The sequence below is a fragment of the Leptonychotes weddellii genome, chromosome 10 (assembly GCF_054177405.1).
Source record: "Leptonychotes weddellii isolate Sample4059 chromosome 10, ASM5417740v2, whole genome shotgun sequence".
Classification (NCBI taxonomy): Eukaryota; Metazoa; Chordata; class Mammalia; order Carnivora; family Phocidae; genus Leptonychotes; species Leptonychotes weddellii.
In genome coordinates, this window is record NC_138378.1 from 86,428,763 (window position 1) to 86,447,488 (window position 18,726).

At 38.9% G+C, this 18,726-nt stretch overlaps 1 protein-coding gene across 1 annotated transcript in view; it reads left to right on the forward strand.

Annotated features, from left to right (window-relative positions):
* Positions 1-18,726, forward strand: part of DNAH6 (dynein axonemal heavy chain 6) — a 173,458-nt gene that overhangs the window by 57,623 nt on the left and 97,109 nt on the right. Inside the window, exons 21-28 of the mRNA XM_081797290.1 lie at positions 3,152-3,289; positions 5,804-5,971; positions 6,858-7,006; positions 8,580-8,687; positions 11,703-12,258; positions 13,041-13,163; positions 17,195-17,377; positions 17,902-18,045. Of these exons, the coding sequence (XP_081653416.1) occupies positions 3,152-3,289; positions 5,804-5,971; positions 6,858-7,006; positions 8,580-8,687; positions 11,703-12,258; positions 13,041-13,163; positions 17,195-17,377; positions 17,902-18,045 (1,569 nt within the window). The remainder of the gene's footprint in view (positions 1-3,151; positions 3,290-5,803; positions 5,972-6,857; positions 7,007-8,579; positions 8,688-11,702; positions 12,259-13,040; positions 13,164-17,194; positions 17,378-17,901; positions 18,046-18,726) is intronic.

Consider the following 18,726-nt stretch of genomic DNA (forward strand, 5'->3'; position numbering starts at 1 on the left):
TTTTCATGTCACTAAATAGAAAAAAATGAGATGAGATACAAGATATAATAGCAGGGAAATCTAGGAACAAGGAATAAGCTTACAGGAAGAGATGAGCAATTCAGAGAGTTGTGTATTAAAAATGAAATATGTAGGAGGTGAGAATGCATGGTAAGATTTTTCAGTACAGTAGTTCTCAAAGTTTTTGGTCACACCTTATTCCCCTTCCAGGTTTTCATAGCACAAAGTAGCATATGAAACACTTTCTGAAGTCCCACAGTTAGGAAATCTATTTACCTTTATTTAATTCAGCAAATCTGGAATATATTTGACCAGGGGTGCCTTTTGGCCACTAACACACAGAGCTGATAGTCTCATTTTTCTGAAAGTTACATGAATGCCTGTATAATGTCTGAATTTAGAATATAATCATTTAAATTGTCCAAGTAAACTGTAATTCATTCATTTTTACAGAGTAAATCATACTTACTTTTCAGAAGCATCTTCAGAAATTAGTGTTTCATAGGACATGTTCTTTAAAAACCCTGATCCTTTTTTTAAAATTTAGGGAAAAAAAGATGTTGCTGGGAATGTCTTTTTATTAATAAGCAAAAAATAGTTGGGGTGCCTGGCTGGCTCAGTCATTAATCATCTGCCTTCAGCTCAGGTCATGATCCCAGGGCCCTGGGATCAAGCCCCACGTCGGGCTCCCTGCTCGGCGGGAAGCCTGCTTCTCCCTCCCCCATCCCCCTGCCTGTGTTCCCTCTCTCGCTGTGTCTCTCTGTCAAATATATAAGTAAAATCTTTAAAAAAAAAATAGTGAAAGTGCAGCACAGGCAGAAAGTTGTTTCACAGGAGCAGAACAAGAGAGGAACGAGAGACTAGAAAATCTCAGCAAGGGTGAATCAGGAAAGGTGACCTCTCTCCCTTCAGCACAGGTGCAGAGGTGGCCTCTGGTACACACAAGAAAGAGTCTGGGAAACTGCTGTCAGCAATCCAGGGGAGAATTCATACTCCCTAACATCCCACCTTTATGGGGATCTGCTCCCACTGCTATGAAGTGACCTCATTATCTCAGCAGAGATACATCAAGTTTTATGATAGTGATGATTTTTTTTATCTTGGCCATAATAATTTTGGTTGTTTTCGATCTTCTCAACTCAAAATTTGAATTTATACACCTGAATCCATCTTCTAATGATTAGGTAGTCATCGCTTAGGCTCAATCATTCCCGGGAACTGTGCACTCCCAAAGGTACAAGTGTGTACTGTGTGACACTTCAAGCCACAGGATGCATACATATGATTCAGTTATCTTAGACTCTAGAGCAGGAGTCAGCAAGCTTTCTGGAAAAGCCCAAGTGGTAAATATTTTAGGCTTGCAACTTGTCATTCTTTCTGCTGTTGTGGCATGAAAGCAGCCACGTACCATATGTAAATGTAATATATCATGAACGAGCATGGCTGTGTTCCATTAAAATTCTATTCACAAAACAGGTGTCAGGCCAGATATAGCTGTGGTGTGTAGTTTGATGATCCCTGAAGTGCCAATTATATTCAATGATAAGAAATTTAAGTATTTATTTATTCTTATTTATACTCTACCTTGTTCCATAAGGATTTATTACACTAACCTTTTAAAATTAAAGAAATATCAGGGCACCTGGGTGATACAGTCAATTAAGCGTCAGACTCATGGTTTCAGCTCAGGTCATGATCTCAGGTTATGATCTCAGGGTTGTGAGATTGAGCCCCACATCAGGCTCTGCGCTTAGCATGAAGTCTGCTTGGGATTCTTTCTCCCTCTGCCTCTGCTCCTTCTGCTCGTGCTCTCTCTCTCTCTCTAAAATAAATAAATACATCTTTAAAAAATAATTAAATTAAAGAAATATATACATGTGAAAAAATTCAAACTGTATAGAAAGATCCAAAGTTAAAAATAACAGATTTTCTCTCTATTCACATCACCCAGTTCTACTCTCCAGAGACCAAGTTTCTGATTGTATTTGTTTGTTTTTACTTCTTCTGGTGATTGCTATTATCTATAAAAATTTGTGTCTATTATGGTATTTGTATATATCAGTTTTGAACATTATCTGCCAACTTATAAAATCAAGATTTTATTAGATATAACCCTCCAACTTTCTGTTCCAACTTCACTTTCTGATTTTCATTAGTTTATATAATTTTGTCTTATCATGTCAAGGTTTATGAAGTTGCACTATTCTAGAACTATAATTATGCCTTCTTTGCTTTGTCTGGGGGTTGAATTTAAAAATGTAGACCCATTATATAGCACTTACAATATCAAGGATGACTCATAATGGAATTTAATGGAATGATCAGGCTCATAGAGAAGGATCAATACATACGTCATGAACACTGCCATTCAAAGGAACACATTCCAAGACAAATACCATATGATTTCACTCATATGTGGGATTTAAGAAACAAAACAAATGAGCAAAGGGGGAAAAAAAAAAAAGAGAGAGAGGCAAACCAAGAAACAGACTCTTAACTGTAGAGAACAAACTCATGGTTACCAGAGGGGAGATGGGTGGGGTGATGGGTGAAATAGGTGATGGGGATGAAGGAGGGCACTTGTGATGAGCACAGGGTGATGGATGGGATTGTTGAATCGCTAAATTGTACACCTGAAACTAATATCACACTGTTAACTAATTGGCATTTAAATAAAAACTTAAAAAAAAAACAATAAAGGAACACATTCTAAGCATCAGGATTAATGGGTTTCAATTTCTTTTCAGCTTTCTTCTTCTAAAGCAGTGTTTTGTCACCTTTACTTTGCTTGTGAATCACCTGAAGATCTCATTATAGTGCATATCCTGATTCTGGAGATCTAGGGGAAGGCCTGAAATTTTGCATTTCTCAGATCCCCTGGGTGATGTCAACTCTCACTGGTGCACTTTGAAAAGCCAAGTTCTAGAGCAGTGGTTCTCAAAGTGTTAACTCTGGACCAGCATTATCGTCACCTGGCAACTTGTGAGAAATGCAAATTATCAGGCCCCACAGCAGACCTACAGAGGAAGAAACTCTGGACCTCTTATATAAAGGCACTAACTTCTAACACAGCCCAGTATTCACATAAAACTAAGCATAAACATAACGTAAACATAAAGCACAAAGTCGAATGGCATTATTTTGATTTCAGATGATGGGGCGCTTCTTCAGCGGTCTGGCACAGTCAGGGGCCTGGTGCTGCTTTGATGAATTTAATCGAATTGACATAGAAGTTTTGTCGGTCATAGCACAGCAACTCATTACCATTAGGAATGCCAAAGCCGCAAAGGTAAAGTGTGGGCAATTGTCCATGGAGGTAGCATTTCTGAAGTCTGTTGCACTTTAGGAAGAACGATGCTAACTTTAGCATGTCTACCCATATTTCCAGTGTAATTGGTGAGTACTACAGCAATAAGACGTAGTTGAGTGAATTAATTCCTCATCCAGGCAACACAGAAACAACTATATGTCACACGCTGTGTGGGGACCTGGGGATACACAGATGGTGAGACTCAGTCCCTGCTTTCCAGGAGCTCTGTTCTTCCCACCCCCAACACCCATGCACGCACACACGCATGCACACACGCGTCCACCCACAGCCTGTCCCTGTCCCCTCCACCTCCTATTTTCCTCTTCTTGTTCTTGCCTTTGACATTTACTTCTCTGTTACGTTTCTCCCCTGTACCTCTTCTGGACTCCACTGCCTTCATCGTGGCCCCCAGGCTCAGCCTAGTGCTGGCAGAAAAATGAGAGAGGAACCCTGCAGAACCCAAGGCTCTCAGCCAATACAAACCAAAACAGGCTTGCCAGTTGTTTAATATTTAAATACTCGCTGCCCTGAGTCCCTAGAGGGTCCCCAACCACTATCTTGTCCCCTTCCTAAAAAGCACCAGATCTTTGCTAGATCCAGCCATGAGGGTTCATTCTGGTGTAGCAGGGGGGCTCTGGACCTAGCTGTAGCTCTAGGGATGGAGGCCATTCTCACCGGAAGGTGCCCTGATAAAGAGTTGTTAAATGTTTTGATTATCACCTCTGCAAAAAAGCAAATTACAGAACAAGTAAAAAGAAAGCAGAAATTGGACTTTAGTGAGTCACTAAATTGTACAAGGCATTGTACTTTTCATTTATTTCATTTTCACACTAAAGCTACATGAAGTAGAAGGCATTTTCCCAAGGTTACAGATGAAAAGGATTCAAAGAAATTTAAAAATATTTCTGGGGACACCACAAACCAAGATATTCACCTAAATCTATGTGACCCCAAAGTCTGAGCTCCTTCAACTACACACTCTCTTGCTTCCCACATCCTCAGAGGAGGCCTGTATTAAATGCAGGGACCTCCAGATACAGCATTACTCATAAGTCACTATTACCTTGCTGAGCATATAGCTGAGAGCAGAGCATGGGGAGTAAGAGGGAAGGACCAACGAGAATGGAGGCAGGACAGAAGCATTGCCAACTGGAGGGCAGCAACGTGAGGTAAAAGGAAAGGAGGAAGACATCTGAGATAGTTAGAGTGGAATCGATCCCCTGGAATAGATGAAAAATAGCACAAACAGCCATTTAGTGGCTGCAGGACTGGTCTCCATTGTACTGCCCAGCATTTTCTCCTCCGGGCTATGACACATCTCCTGGTCTTCCCTGTATTTTTTGTGTCTGTTAATAGTGCCTTCCTCCCATGGCCCAGCTAGAAACCTGGCATTCATCTTGGATTCCGCCCCCTCCAATTACCATCAACCCCAGAATCTAAGCCATCATCAAGTCCATTTAATTGTATCTGCTAGATGCCTCTCATCCCTAATAGTAACTCCATAATTCTGGATCTTATCTTTGTTCAATAACAGTTCCTTACTGGTCCCCCTCTATAGTTTGTCCAGCCTCTCTACTGCCACCTTTGATCCTATCACTCTGCCCAAAATTCTTCTCTGCTTCCCCCCACCCACAGGACAAAATCCAAATTCCTTAGCCCAGCATGCAAGACTCTTGATGCTCAGGCCTCAGCCTAGCTATGCTTTCCTCTTGGAACGTTACCCTTTAGCAAAGTGAATATCTGGTCATTTCCTGAACATGCACTGCTGTCTTTGACCAGATAGCTCTCCCTGCTTATCCACATGAAAGGCCCTTCTTCATTCTTCAGGGCCAACAGGCTTCCCTGCTCCTCCCGTGGACTTTGCACACACCTCCCATGGAGCATCTGTTGTACTGCTCAACCACAGGTTCTATATCTGACTCCACACTGTAGGCCCGGGAGCTTCTTGTGGGGGGAGCCCGAGTGAGTCTCTCTCAGCTCTCCACCTCCACACCTAACCCTATGCCTCATCTGCAACAGATGCTCAACAGGTGTTTGCCCTTGAATGAAAGTGAAGGGGTAGTGCCAAGAGTAAGAGTGGGGCCTCCAACACCCAAGGACTCAGATCCCATTAGAATTTCTTAGGGAATACCAGAAAGTAGGGATGGAGAAGGTTTCAGGGCCATTAAATCTAACTTAAATTGAGGAGTCTCAGCAAAAGAGGTTGAGGCCTAAAATATTACAGGGCTGGGCCAGAAAGGCAGAGACAGTTTGGGCAAAGCAGGAGCAGAGAAGCAAAAAAGCAGGAAATACTGAGCCCAGAAGAGATTGGGAGTGGGTAGTACAGAATCAGGAGAGAAACATTCCCTGTCGTCCAATAGCAGGATTCACTGGGCTGGTAGTCTTTGCTTGAATGTTCTATACACAAGTTTTGTACTCAAGTGGTGTTTATGTGAAAGAATTTCCAAATGTCTAGAGAAGTGTTAGCTTATACTCTCTCTTTCCTTTAAACAGCTGTCTAGATTCATGTTTGAGGGGCGGGAAATAAAGTTGGTCATGACTTGTGCAGCTTTTATCACAATGAATCCTGGATACGCAGGCAGAACCGAATTGCCGGATAATTTGAAAGCCCTGTTTAGACCCTTTGCAATGATGGTTCCGAATTACGCTTTGATTGCAGAGGTGAGCTTCGCACTATAAAGCAGAAAAAATTTAAGCATGTTTTATTTACCATTTGATTCTATGGAGGTAGAAAGTTTCCTTTATGATTGCACCCTGGCAAAAGTTACACATTATTGTTTGCTCTTCATGTAGCTAGGACTGTTATCACCTAGAATGTTTTGGTGTGTATGCATGTGTGTGTGTAACTGCTATATCCCCAATGCCCAGAATGGTATCTGGAATAGAGTAGGCCCATAAAACTGGAATGAATCAATGAATTTAATTGTCTACATCATTTCATATCCGGATTCTGAGGCCAACTGCAGTGATTTGAGTAGGTTATGGATTGAAGAAAGGGTCCACACTCACCTCCACTGTCGTCATCCAATTTATTGAACCAAGAATGCAGAAACTTATCAGAAGCAAGGTAGCCTCCTAGGGCAGAGGAAGGCTGCAAACCTGTGTAGCTTCCCTTGATACTCAGGGAGCCTAAAGGGAGCACCCAGCTATCACTGATTCTGTCCACAGGGTGGCGTTCCCACCAGATCGGAGAAACTCAAGTCTTAGCTCTGTACGCAGGCCTTGTAACACCATCCAACCTCCACGATGCGAACATTTTCAAACAGGGGCCCTACTGTTCCTTGAACCCAATGTCACCAAGGCCACATCTTCATCTACAGAAAGAAAGCAGAATCACTGCTCAAGCATCCCTGTGTAATATCCCACCTTCCACCTTCTTGTCACACAGAAAACCCTTTTCCTTGCAATCTTCATATTTCTTTGTTAAATGATATAACAACTCGGAGAGGTATAATGCCTAACGTAGATTTTGCATACATTGGTATTATGCTAATATATCGCTGTCAATACAATATAAGAAGCATTGCATTGTACTTTTCCATTCTAGGTAATTCTATATTCGGAAGGATTTGAATCCAGTAAAATATTAGCGAGAAAAATGACCCAGATGTATAAGCTTTGCAGTGAACAGCTCTCTCAGCAGGATCACTACGACTTTGGCATGAGAGCTGTAAAGTCTGTACTGGTCATGGCCGGGTAAGAAACCAAAGGGGCCAAGAGTGAAATTCTAAACCATGTAAGCAAACAAATGGCTAATTCACAGACGGCTCTTAAAGCAACATAGAGAGTGACTCGGAAATGCTAGCTGCCGCCATCATCATTTTACCTTGACACTCCCAGGCCACAGTCAAATGGGGCCTCTCTCCTCATCACACGGCAGTCCTGGTTGGCCCCACACTGAACCCGAGTCTCTCGACCAGGCTTCGGCTAGCTTTCATTTCCTCTGAACTCATCGTATATGTTGGGTTTCAGCATACAAAAGCCTTTACCTTACCACCTTAGATAGAATGACTAGACTTAAAAGGCACCATTTGTTATGCATATACAGTAAGGTAGGCCATACCTGTAACCTGAGAAAGCCTGAAGGGTTGAGAGAAACTTCAGTTTCCGCATTCTGACCTCAGTCCAGGTTTACTTCCTAGGCTCCGCCTCTGCCATTCCCATATGGTGCAACACTGAGCTGCTTTGTAGTTTCTAGTAAAGCAGCTTTCTAGTTTTCTTCTTTTTAGGCCCCAAATTCTACCCCCTCCTTTTTTTTTTTTAAATATTTTATTTATTTTTGAGACAGAGAGAGGGTACAAGCAGGGGGAGAGGCAGAGGAAGAAGCAGACTCCCCACTGAGCAGGGAGCCCAACCCGGGACTCGATCCCAGGACCCTGGGATCATGACCTGAGCCGAAGGCAGACGTTTAACCGAGTGAGCCACCCAGGCGCCCCTAACTTCTTCCTTTATAACCTCTTGAAACCCCTACCTTTGGAACCCCCACTTTATCCGGAGTCTCTGAGGGAATCGACCTTCTCTCTAGTCCTTTTTAGGCCATGACTCACTGGTTCTTGCTCCACACATCCAGGGCCCCTTCTGTCTGGCCCCTATATTCCTGGGCCAAATCTCCCTGCCCTTCTCTGTTCTTTCTTTCAACCTCCCAGATACACTATTTTCCCCCTTTATAAGATTGCCATGTAAAGATCAGGGATACTAAGGGGTTCAGATACACTTGCACTCCAGGAACACAGCCACAGGCCAGGGGGCGAGACAGACACAGGAGCAAGTCATCTAGGATACAGTGCATGGGGGCAACCATAATAGGGCCATGCCCAAGGTTCTCTGAGGAGGGCCATAGAGGAACTTTCTGGAGGAGAGAGTAACTAGGCTGGGTTTTGAAGGAGAAATAAGAGGTGTCAAAAGAGCAAAGAAGGACTTTCTGGGCTGAGAGAAGAAAGTCACAGGGATGTGAATCATTATGGTGTATTCGGGAAAGCGTAAATTCAGGTTGAATAAAGTCTGGATTGATGCAGGGAGGTTTAAAAAATACCTTTGTCATTCTCCTCAAGGCCATGTAGCCAGTGCCTGATCTGTCCTTGTGCTCTGATGGAGATGGACAGTGGGCATGCAAGGAAAAATGATCCTCTCCTTCTAGCAGGAATCCACAGGGGGACAGGTGCCTTCCACAGCTTTTTGCAAGTAGAATCCCTAACCTACAGGTTTGGAAAATCATACTCAGAAGTACTGGGTTCTTGCAACATCATCTGAATTATCCCTTTAAATTTAGGTCTTTAAAAAGGGAGAATCCAGACCTAAGTGAAGATGTGGTGTTGATAAGAGCTTTACGAGACTCCAACTTGCCAAAATTCCTAACAGATGATGCTCTTCTGTTCAGGTAAGTTTCTAGACATTACAGAATAAGGCATAGCTGCTGTGTAGAGGTGAAGGATAGTCTGCTCTTCAGTTTTGTCTGTCTCTAACAAGGTAATAACATCCTTATCTTTTCTGGAGATACTTTTTACAGTTTAAAAAAAATACTAGTTTGGGGCGCCTGGGTGGCTCAGATGGTTAAGCGTCTGCCTTCGGCTCAGGTCATGATCCCAGGGTCCTGGGATCGAGCCCTACATCGGGCTCCCTGCTCGGCGGGAGGCCTGCTTCTCCCTCTCCCTCTGCCTCTCTCCCTGCTCATGCTCTCTCTCTCTCTCTCTCTCTCTCTGTATCTCTGTGTCTCAAATGAATAAATAAAAAAATCTTTAAAAAAAATAAAAAAATAAAAAAATACTAGTTTTAAAATAAAGATCCTAAAGCTTAAGCAACAATCAATCATTTCTCTTTTTCACAGTATTGGTCACTAGACTGTATGTCATACAAATTAGCGTTTGGTTACAAGTTCCTGACCTAAGAGAAATTCCTGACCCCAAAAAACCAGACTTGGGGCTTAACATAAATGTGAGGGCTTTTATCTATTTCTACTTTCACTATTAAGTTTTATATTTATCCAAGTCATATATGTATGTAGTTGTAAAAACTATCATAAATTAGTCTCATGAGAAACAGTACGTCCATGCCCTTCACCAACTCCCACTTCCTAAAGGCAAGCATTTTTCAGTTCTTTATTTGTTTGTGTTGTTATTTCCCTCCATAGTTTTAAGTACTGTGTTTATGCTATTTCTTGATTTCTGTTTTAGGTATGCTCTATAGAGTAAACAGGAGATGAGGATATGCACATGCACCTCTCCCTCTCCCACCACCCCCCCACGCCCCGCAGTTACATTGCAGTCTAACTGGAGCTAAATGTCCAGGGTTCCCACACTTTATTACAGCTATAGAAGTAGTATCCACAGCTGAGCTACATTTCCTTTGTTTTATTTCCTTTCCCCTGCATTTGTTAATTGTCTTAGTTTTTATTTTTTAATCCTTTACCTAACTTTCCTATAGATTTATCAATAATTTATTTCCAAATTCTGCCAGGGTATGTGTAAATCTCCTCTTAAAAAAAAACCCCTTCGGGGCGCCTGGGTGGCTCAGATGGTTAAGCGTCTGCCTTCGGCTCAGGTCATGTTCCCAGGGTCCTGGGATCGAGTCCCACATCGGGCTCCCGGCTCAGCGGGGAGCCTGCTTCTCCCTCTGACCCTCTCCCCTCTCATGCTGTTTCTCTCTTGCTCGCTCTCTAAAAAATAAATAAAATCTTTAAAAAAAAAAAACCCTTCAATTATATAAAACATTCTATCAAATTTGTCTCCTTGAAGCCCTCTGTCCTCCTGCTCTAATCTGGACTGCTTGCCATTACCCTGGTACACATTGATCATCCTGGGATGTCCATTTATGACTATGCTGGAGTTCCCTTTGCTTTTGTCCTCTGTCAGATCTGAGTAGACACATGTCTACTCCCTTTTGGCAGAACACAATGATGAAAATTCCTATACATTTATCTTTACACACCTGTGATACTTCTGTAAATGAGATTCTAGTAAATATCCTAGGTTTTATAGAGTATGGGTATTTTTAATTTAGATAGATTCTATTAGGATGTTGTCCAAAGATATTTACATTTATATAAATTATTTTATGACAATACCTATTTCCTTTTAAATGTTTTAGAGAGTGACCAAAAGTCATACGCTATTTTAATATGCATTTCTTTAGTTATTAGTGCCATTGAGCATTATTTCTTGTGTTCATTAGTCATTTATATTTATTATTTTTAGAGCATATTTCTATTGTGTTCTTTTTCTTATTGATTTGTAGGAAATCATAAACTTTATCTGGTATAAAAATTGGAAATACTTTTCTAAAGCCTTTTCTCTCACACGTTTGTGTTTTTTTGCTTGTTTGTTTTTATTTTTTTACTTTACCAACTTTTTAAATAACAGTTGTAGATTTCTTGTCTTCCTTAGAAAGACCTTCTTGGATGGGCTAGATTGGTGATGAGTGTTAAAGAGGGCAGTTGTTTTGATGAGCACTGGGTGTTGTATGTAAGTGATGAATCACTGATTTCTCCAGAAACCAACATTGCACTGTATGTTAACTAACTAAAATTTCTTTTTTTAGAAGATTTTATTTATTTGAGAGAAGGAGAGAGCATGAGCAGGGGGAGGGGCAGAGGGAGAGGCAGACTCCCCACTGAGCAGGGAACCCCAACGTGGGGCTTGGTCCTGAGCTGAAGGCAGACACTTAACCAACTGAGTCACCCAGACACCCCTAATTAACTAAAATTTAAATTTAAAATTTTTTAAATAAATAAATAAAATAAAGACCTTCTTAACCACAGTGTTGCAAAATATATCTGTTATATTTTCATCTAGTATTTTTGTTGTCATCTTATACTGAAGCCTTTATTATATCTCAAATGTATTTGTGTATATAGTGTGAGGTAGGGATTTAGCTTCTTTTTTACCCATAGAAACATCCCATATTGTCTGCTTCTCACAGAAACAATTATTTCTCCTTTATTCCCTTTTTTTAAATCTACTATTAGTTTCTATTTCTATTTCCATCTTATTTTTCTGAATATCCATACAGTAATAAGCATGCATAAATGCTTTTGGAAAAAGTTGAGATTAAATATAATTTTTAAAATAAACTGTTAAATTCATCACTTTCTGTATGTTTGATACTATGCCATGTACTGTGGACAATACAAACACATAAGAGATATTCCTTACCTCAAAAAGCTCCCAATATACTTAAGAACATTGGTCTACTGTACAAGAAACAAAAAAATCATACACAATATCAGAGAAATGTTAGATTCTGGTATAACACATAGGACAGACTAGTATTGTGCATGTTCAGAAGAAAAGATTAAGGGGAAAAATAAGACTCATTGTAATCAATGATTGTAATAAATTAATTGTAATAAATATTGGGAAATATCAATGACCAATGATTTTATTTTTGTTTTTTTCAGTGGAATCATATCTGATCTTTTTCCTGGAGTCCAAATTCCAGAACATGATTATGGTATATTGCAGTCAACAATTATAGATGTCATGAATAGACAGAATCTTCAGCCTGAGGCATGTATGGTTAAAAAAGTGATACAGTTCTATGAAACTATGCTGGTAAGACATGGTGTGATGTTAGTTGGGCCAACAGGAGGTGGCAAGACCACAGTTTACCAAATACTGGCAGAAACTTTAGGGAATTTGCGAAAACTTGGTGTAGACAATCCCTTTTACCAACCAGTTAAAACATATGTTCTTAATCCTAAATCAATTACAATGGGTGAATTATATGGCGAAGTTAATAACGTAACCTTGGAGTGGAAAGATGGTTTGATGGCACTAAGTGTCCGAGCAGCTGTGAATGACACTTCAGAAGACCATAAATGGATCATCAGTGATGGGCCCGTGGATGCTCTTTGGATTGAAAATATGAATACAGTGTTGGATGATAACAAGATGCTTTGTCTGGCTAACAGTGAGAGGATCAAACTCACACCTCAAATCCACATGCTTTTTGAGGTAAATATATATGCCTTACTGTGGAGTGAAATCACTCATTAGATTGGCATGCCATCATCAATTTTTTTTCTTGTTGATATGTCATTTACTATCTGTAAGGCCTACCATGGTGTTTTGTTTACATCCTAAATTGTTTACATCCTTATCGAATTGTCCATTTATAGTAGAGTGTGCATCCTGAGAACTAAAGACTCTCAAATATTCCTGTTTCCCTAGAAACAGGAAATACAATAAATTCTATCTTCCTCAGCACTTGTTTCCTTTCTTTTGGAAATAGTTAATCAATATATTAATGGTGTTACATGATTTGAAATGCTTTCTAAGTTAAAAAAAAAGTAGTTATATTTACTATGAATAAATTATCTCTCTGTGGTATGAATATTTGGTGAAGAGATTGGAAAAGGAACCTAATACAGCTATAAAATATTCTGGAAGATACCACCCCTGCTGTACCCATCCATCACACAGGGATTGAATGCCTGCTATGTGGCTAGGCGTTCAGCTAGAGATGAGATATAAGAATGAAAAAGTAAAGAAGACAAAAGCAAAGAGGAGGAAAAAGAAATACCTCTACTTTCCCATAAGGATTTGACATTATCCTCTTAAGGGTTTTTTTCACCTTATGCCTCACTTATCTTTCCTCCTCCATTTTTGATTACTTAAGGCTGTCCCTCTTCCTTTCATACAAAGTGTTAAGTTTAAACATGTGATCCATTAGCATTGAAGGGGGAAGAATTAGGAAGTATTGTTAGCTATTTTTTGTTCAACTTCCTTCCATTTAGGTGCAAGATCTAAGGGTTGCCTCTCCTGCAACAGTCAGTCGATGTGGAATGGTGTTTGTGGATCCTGAAGAACTGAAATGGATGCCTTATGTTAAAACATGGATGAAGAGTACTTCTAACAAAGTAAGTACAACCAGATACTCCACAACATATCCATCGGTCAGGATGGAGGCCCTCGCGTGCCCAAACTGTAGTAAGTTAAGAGACCTCATTGTGCTTTGTGGAGGGAATTCCAGCACCGTTACCTAGTGCCTCTCCCTAAGAATTCTTGAGATCTTCCCGAAATGTATATCCCCCCCAAATCTGTCCTCATTATCTGTTACCTCAGCCTGCCAAGCTGCCTCGCCACTCTGATTCCTGCCCACTCTGCCTGGCCTCTCCCCAGATTGTTTCCTCTCCCATACAAACACAAACTGCTTCCTTAAGTCCCCTAAACACAGCCAGAACAGGCGGGGGCATTCTAGAGGGGATGGGGGTGGGGGGATGGGTTAGCCTGGTGACAGATATTAAAGAGGGCATGTACTGCATGGAGCACTGGGTGTTATATGCAAACAATGAATAATGGAACACTACATCAAAAACTAATGATGTAATGTATGGTGATTAACATAACATAATTAAAAAAAAAGACTTTGCAGAAGGCTTAAGATAATGAGAGGGAAGCACAGTAAAGAAAAAGAACATTTTAATCTAGGCGCTGTCATTGTTTTTAGATTGTAGGAGCCCCTAACACCTCTGAGAGAAAAGAAAACCTTTAGTTTCCCTCCCACCCAATCTTAGGTCTCTGACCCAAGATGTGTTCTAACCTCAAAGGAAACATTCCACATTATTATACGGGACAACTCAGGTCTCTATCACCTTCTGCACCCTCTCCATTCCAAAATAGGAGTTCTCTTTGCCTTAGCTTAGCAAGGGATTTTTTGAAGTGTTGTGCCCCATCCCAGCCCCCATCCAGGAAGCCGTCTTCTTTCTGCCTCTCCCCCTATAAAGATGAATCAGAAAACTATTGTTTGTTTTTTTCATTCTTAGGCATCAACATTTGAACAATAATATGTTCTAGTTTCAGAGTACATTATTAAAGAAAATAATTCTCAGAATTGAGAATGTATCATGACTACTGTAAGATTTTAAACCTTCCCAAATATACTTTTCTTTTTAAATTAATAGGCTATATTACTTAGGGCACTTTTAGGTTTATAGAAAAGTTTAATGGAAAGTACAGAATGTTATCATATACTCCTTCTCCTCCAAACATAGTTTTTCCTATTAACATCCCCCACTGGTGTGGTACATTTGTTAAAAGTGATTTGTTAAAATTGATGAAACATTATTGATACATTACTGTTAACTAAAATGCATAGTTTACATTAGGGTTCACTCTCTGTGTTGTACAATTCTGTGGGTTTTAACAAATGTATAATGTCATATATCTACCCTTACAGTATTATAAATAATAGTTTCACTGACTTAAAATCTGTGCTCTACCTATTCATCCATCCATACCCCCTCCTAACCCCTGGCAACCACTGATCTTTTTACTGTCTCCATAGCTTTGCCTTTTCCAGAATGTCATGTCTTTGGAATCATACAGTATGTAGCTTTTTCAGATTGGCTTCTTTCACTTAACAATACGTTTTTAAGTTTCTTCCATGTCTTTCTGTGACTTGATAGCTCATTTCCTTCTGGTTCTGAATAATATTCCATTGTATGGATTTACCAAGTTTATCCATTCACCTGCTAAAGGACATCTTGATTGTTTCCAGGTTTTGGCAATTATGAAGAAAGCTCCTATAAGCATCTGTGTGCAGGTTTTTATGTAGACATAAGTTTTCAATTCATTTGGGTAAAATATCTAGAAGTGTGATTGTTGGATCATATGGTAAAATTTTATTTAGCTTTATAAGATACTGCCAGTTTGTCTTCCAAATGCCATTCTGCATTCCCACCAGCGATGAATGAGAAATCTTGCTGCACATCCTCACCAGCATTTGGTGATTTGGTGTTTTAGATTTTCACCATGCTAATAGTTATGTCTCATTGTTTTAATGTGCATTTCTCTAATATGTGATCATGAGTGTCTTTTCATATGCTTATTTGCCATCTGTGTATCTCCTTTGGTGAGATGCCTATTCAAATCTTGCTCGTTTTTTATTGGGTTGTTTCCTGTTTTTGAGCTTTACAAGTTCTTTGCAATTTTTTGGATACAAGTTCTTTGTCATGTATGTATTTTGTAAAAATTTTCTCCCAGCCTGGCTTGTCTTTTCATTCTCTTAACAATCTTTCACAGAACACAAGTTTTTTGTTTTTTGTTTTTAAGATTTTATTTATTTATTTGACAGAGAGAGAAAGAGCACAAGCACAGGGAGCAGGCAGGGAGCCTGATGTGGGGCTCAATCCCAGGACCCTGAGATCATGACCTGAGCTGAAGGCAGACGCTTAACCGACTGAGCCACCTAGGCACCCAGAACACAAGTTTTTAATTTTAACGAAGTCCAGCTTATCAAATTTTCCTTCATGGATTGAGCTTTTGGCATTGTATCTGACACCCATTTCCAAACTTAAGGTCACCTAGATTTTCTTATCTGTTATCTTCTAGAAGTTTTTTAATTTTGTTTTTCACATTTAGGTCTGTGATCCTCTTTGAGTTAATTTTTGTGAAAGGTGTAATAATAGTGTCTACATTCATATTTTTTTGCATGTGGATGTCCAGTTGTTCCAACACCATTTGTTGAAAACACCATCCCGGGGCGCCTGGGTGGCTCAGTCGGTTAAGCCTCTGCCTTCGGCCCAGGTCATGATCCCAAGGTCTGGGATCTAATTCCTCGTCAGGCTCCCTGCTCAACTGAGAGCCTGCTTCTCCCTCTCCCTTTGCCTGCCACTCTGCCTCTTTATCTTTCTGTCAAATAAAGAAATAAAATCTTTAAAAAAAAAAAAAGAAAGAAAGAAAAAGAAAAACACCATCCCTTCTCCATTGGATTGCCTTTGTTCCTTTGTCATAGATCAGCTGACTACATTTGTATGGGTCCATCTCTGGGCTCTCTACTCCGTTCCATTGATCTTTGTGTCTTTTCTTTTGCCAGTATCACACTGTCTTGCTTACTGTAGCTTTTTAGCAATTCTTGAAGTCAGATAATGTCAGTCTTCCAACTTTGTTCTTCAACAATGTGCTGTTTTGGGTATTTTGCCTCTCCATATAAACTTTATAATTGGTTTGCTGGTATACACAAAATAACCTGCTGGTGTTTTGATTCAGACTACAGTGAATCTATAGATCAAGTTAGGAAGTGCTGACATCTTTATAATACTGGATCTCCCCATCTATACACATTGAATAGCTTTCTGTTTACTTCGGTCATCTCTGTCTTCTTTCACCAGACTCTTGTGGTTTTCCTTATTTAACTCTTGCACATATTTTGTTGGAATTATACCTAAGTACTTCATTTTTTGTGCTAATATAAATGGTGTTGTATTTTCCATTTCAAATTCCAATTATTCATTGCTGATATATAGGAAAGCAATTGACTTCTGTATCTTAACCTTGTATCCTGTAACCTTGCTATATGTGCTTATTAGTTCCAGGAGTTTGGGGTCAATTCTTTGGCATTTTCTACATAGACAATCATGTCATCCATGAACAAAGACTTTTTTTTTCTTCCTTCCCAATCTGTGTACTCTTTATTTCTTTTTATTGTCCTACTGCATTAGCTAAGACTTCCAGTACAATGTTAAATAGGAATGATGAGAGGGGCTGCATTCTTTTTAAATCTTTGGGAATTATTCCTTTTCCTTACATAGATAGTTAAGTTGCTATTTTTTTATGTTTCTCATTTTTAATTGTTCTTAATTATAAGACTGCATGAAATATATATTGACAGGTAACAAATGATTATAAAATAAACACCTCTGTACCCAGTACCAGATCAAGATGTAGGACATTGTCCACTACCACTACCCAGGATCTCCTCCATATGTCTCTCCCAAATCATAGATTTTTTTAAATTTCAATTTGTTTTATATCTTGTGATGTTTATACCCTTTAATCTAAAAGTCACAGAATATATTGTAATACACAGATTTAAACTAACCCATTTCTAAATTTAATTACATATTTTATTGGGTCTTACGGAAATATTATTTGTTTGTATGATTTTCAGCTGAATGAGGAAACCCAAGAATATATACTGAATCTTTTCCAACGTTATGTTGATGATGGTTTATATTTTATCAATAAAAAATGTGGCCAAGCAATCCCACAAGTGGACATCAGCAAAGTTACTACACTCTGTTGCTTATTGGAGTCTTTGATACTTGGGAAGGATGGAGTTAATTTGACAATGGTATGAAAGGTTTTTCTCACTGCTATAAAGCTAGGAAAATGAGATTGTTGTATAGATGCTTTGCAAACAGATAACTAACTTTTCTATAAAATGATCATTTGATTTTCAAGTTAATTTTTTGCGGAGTAATGATTGTGACTAGATTCATAGAATCTCAAAATTGGAAGGAATGTAAGAGAACCTATAGTTTACTCTTGTACTCAATGTTTAAATTCCCTACAGTCTGCAACACATTCCCAGTATGTGTCTAATAGCTGCTTACATACTTTCATGCAGGTGTAAACAAAGTGTTAACAGTCAGTTGAAAGACAACCTTGAGCTTTTTTCTACCTTGCCATTCATTTTCTTGTACTAGTATAAAACATTGCTCTGTGAACTATTGAGTCAACTGTAAGAAACATATACTATACTCTTTTTAAAATGCATGAGTCTAGACAAAAGAAAACAATCTTCAGGCTTTGAAATTAAGGATGCAATTTATGTAACAAATAAAATACTAAAATTCTTTCTTTTTGTTCTTTCAGGAACAAACAAAACTGAATACAATACTATGTCAGACTTTCATATTCTGTTATTTATGGTCTTTGGGTGGTAATCTAACTGAAAACTACTGGGATTCTTTTGATACATTTATTAGAACACAATTCGATGATAATCCTGATGCCAGGGTAAGAGCCAAATAAATTTCATTTTAACATAATAACTCTGTATCATTAAAATTAAATTTCAAGACTAAAATTTTGAAACACTTAGTTCTACTGCAAATAAAAATCCTTCACTAAAAGAGTTTAAAAAATTATTCACTTTTTTAAACCATAGACAATACTTATTGTATTAAAATTTTTAAGAATCCTCTCCCAGCCATATGAAGAAAGTAAGGTATAAAAGTATATAAAAACTCCCTACCATAAACAAATATTGAATTCTAGTTAGTACATTTATTTTTCACAGTGTTATGGTTCGGCAATTCAGAAATTACTTTCTATACATTCTAAAATTGAGCAAATGAATAAATATGTTGAGGATAATGTCAACCAGGTTTCTCACTGTTAGGAAAAGGATTTACAAATATGAAAGGGGAGAGATTAGAAGGCACCTGTATTCTTGCATTGGAATTGGAAGTCTTGGTACTCATAGATCAAAAAATGTATATACATATATGAAAATTAATACATATATTCATACATACATAAATTTCCTAATTCTGTGTGGTGATAGGAACTAGAAGAAAGGATACCCCAAGAGCAATGAGCGTACCTAGTATGCTAATTTCTAAATACTGTTCTCCATGAAAGGGAACCAAGGCTTCTTAATGAAATAGCTCCTTGGAATGAATCCAGGAGTAGGAC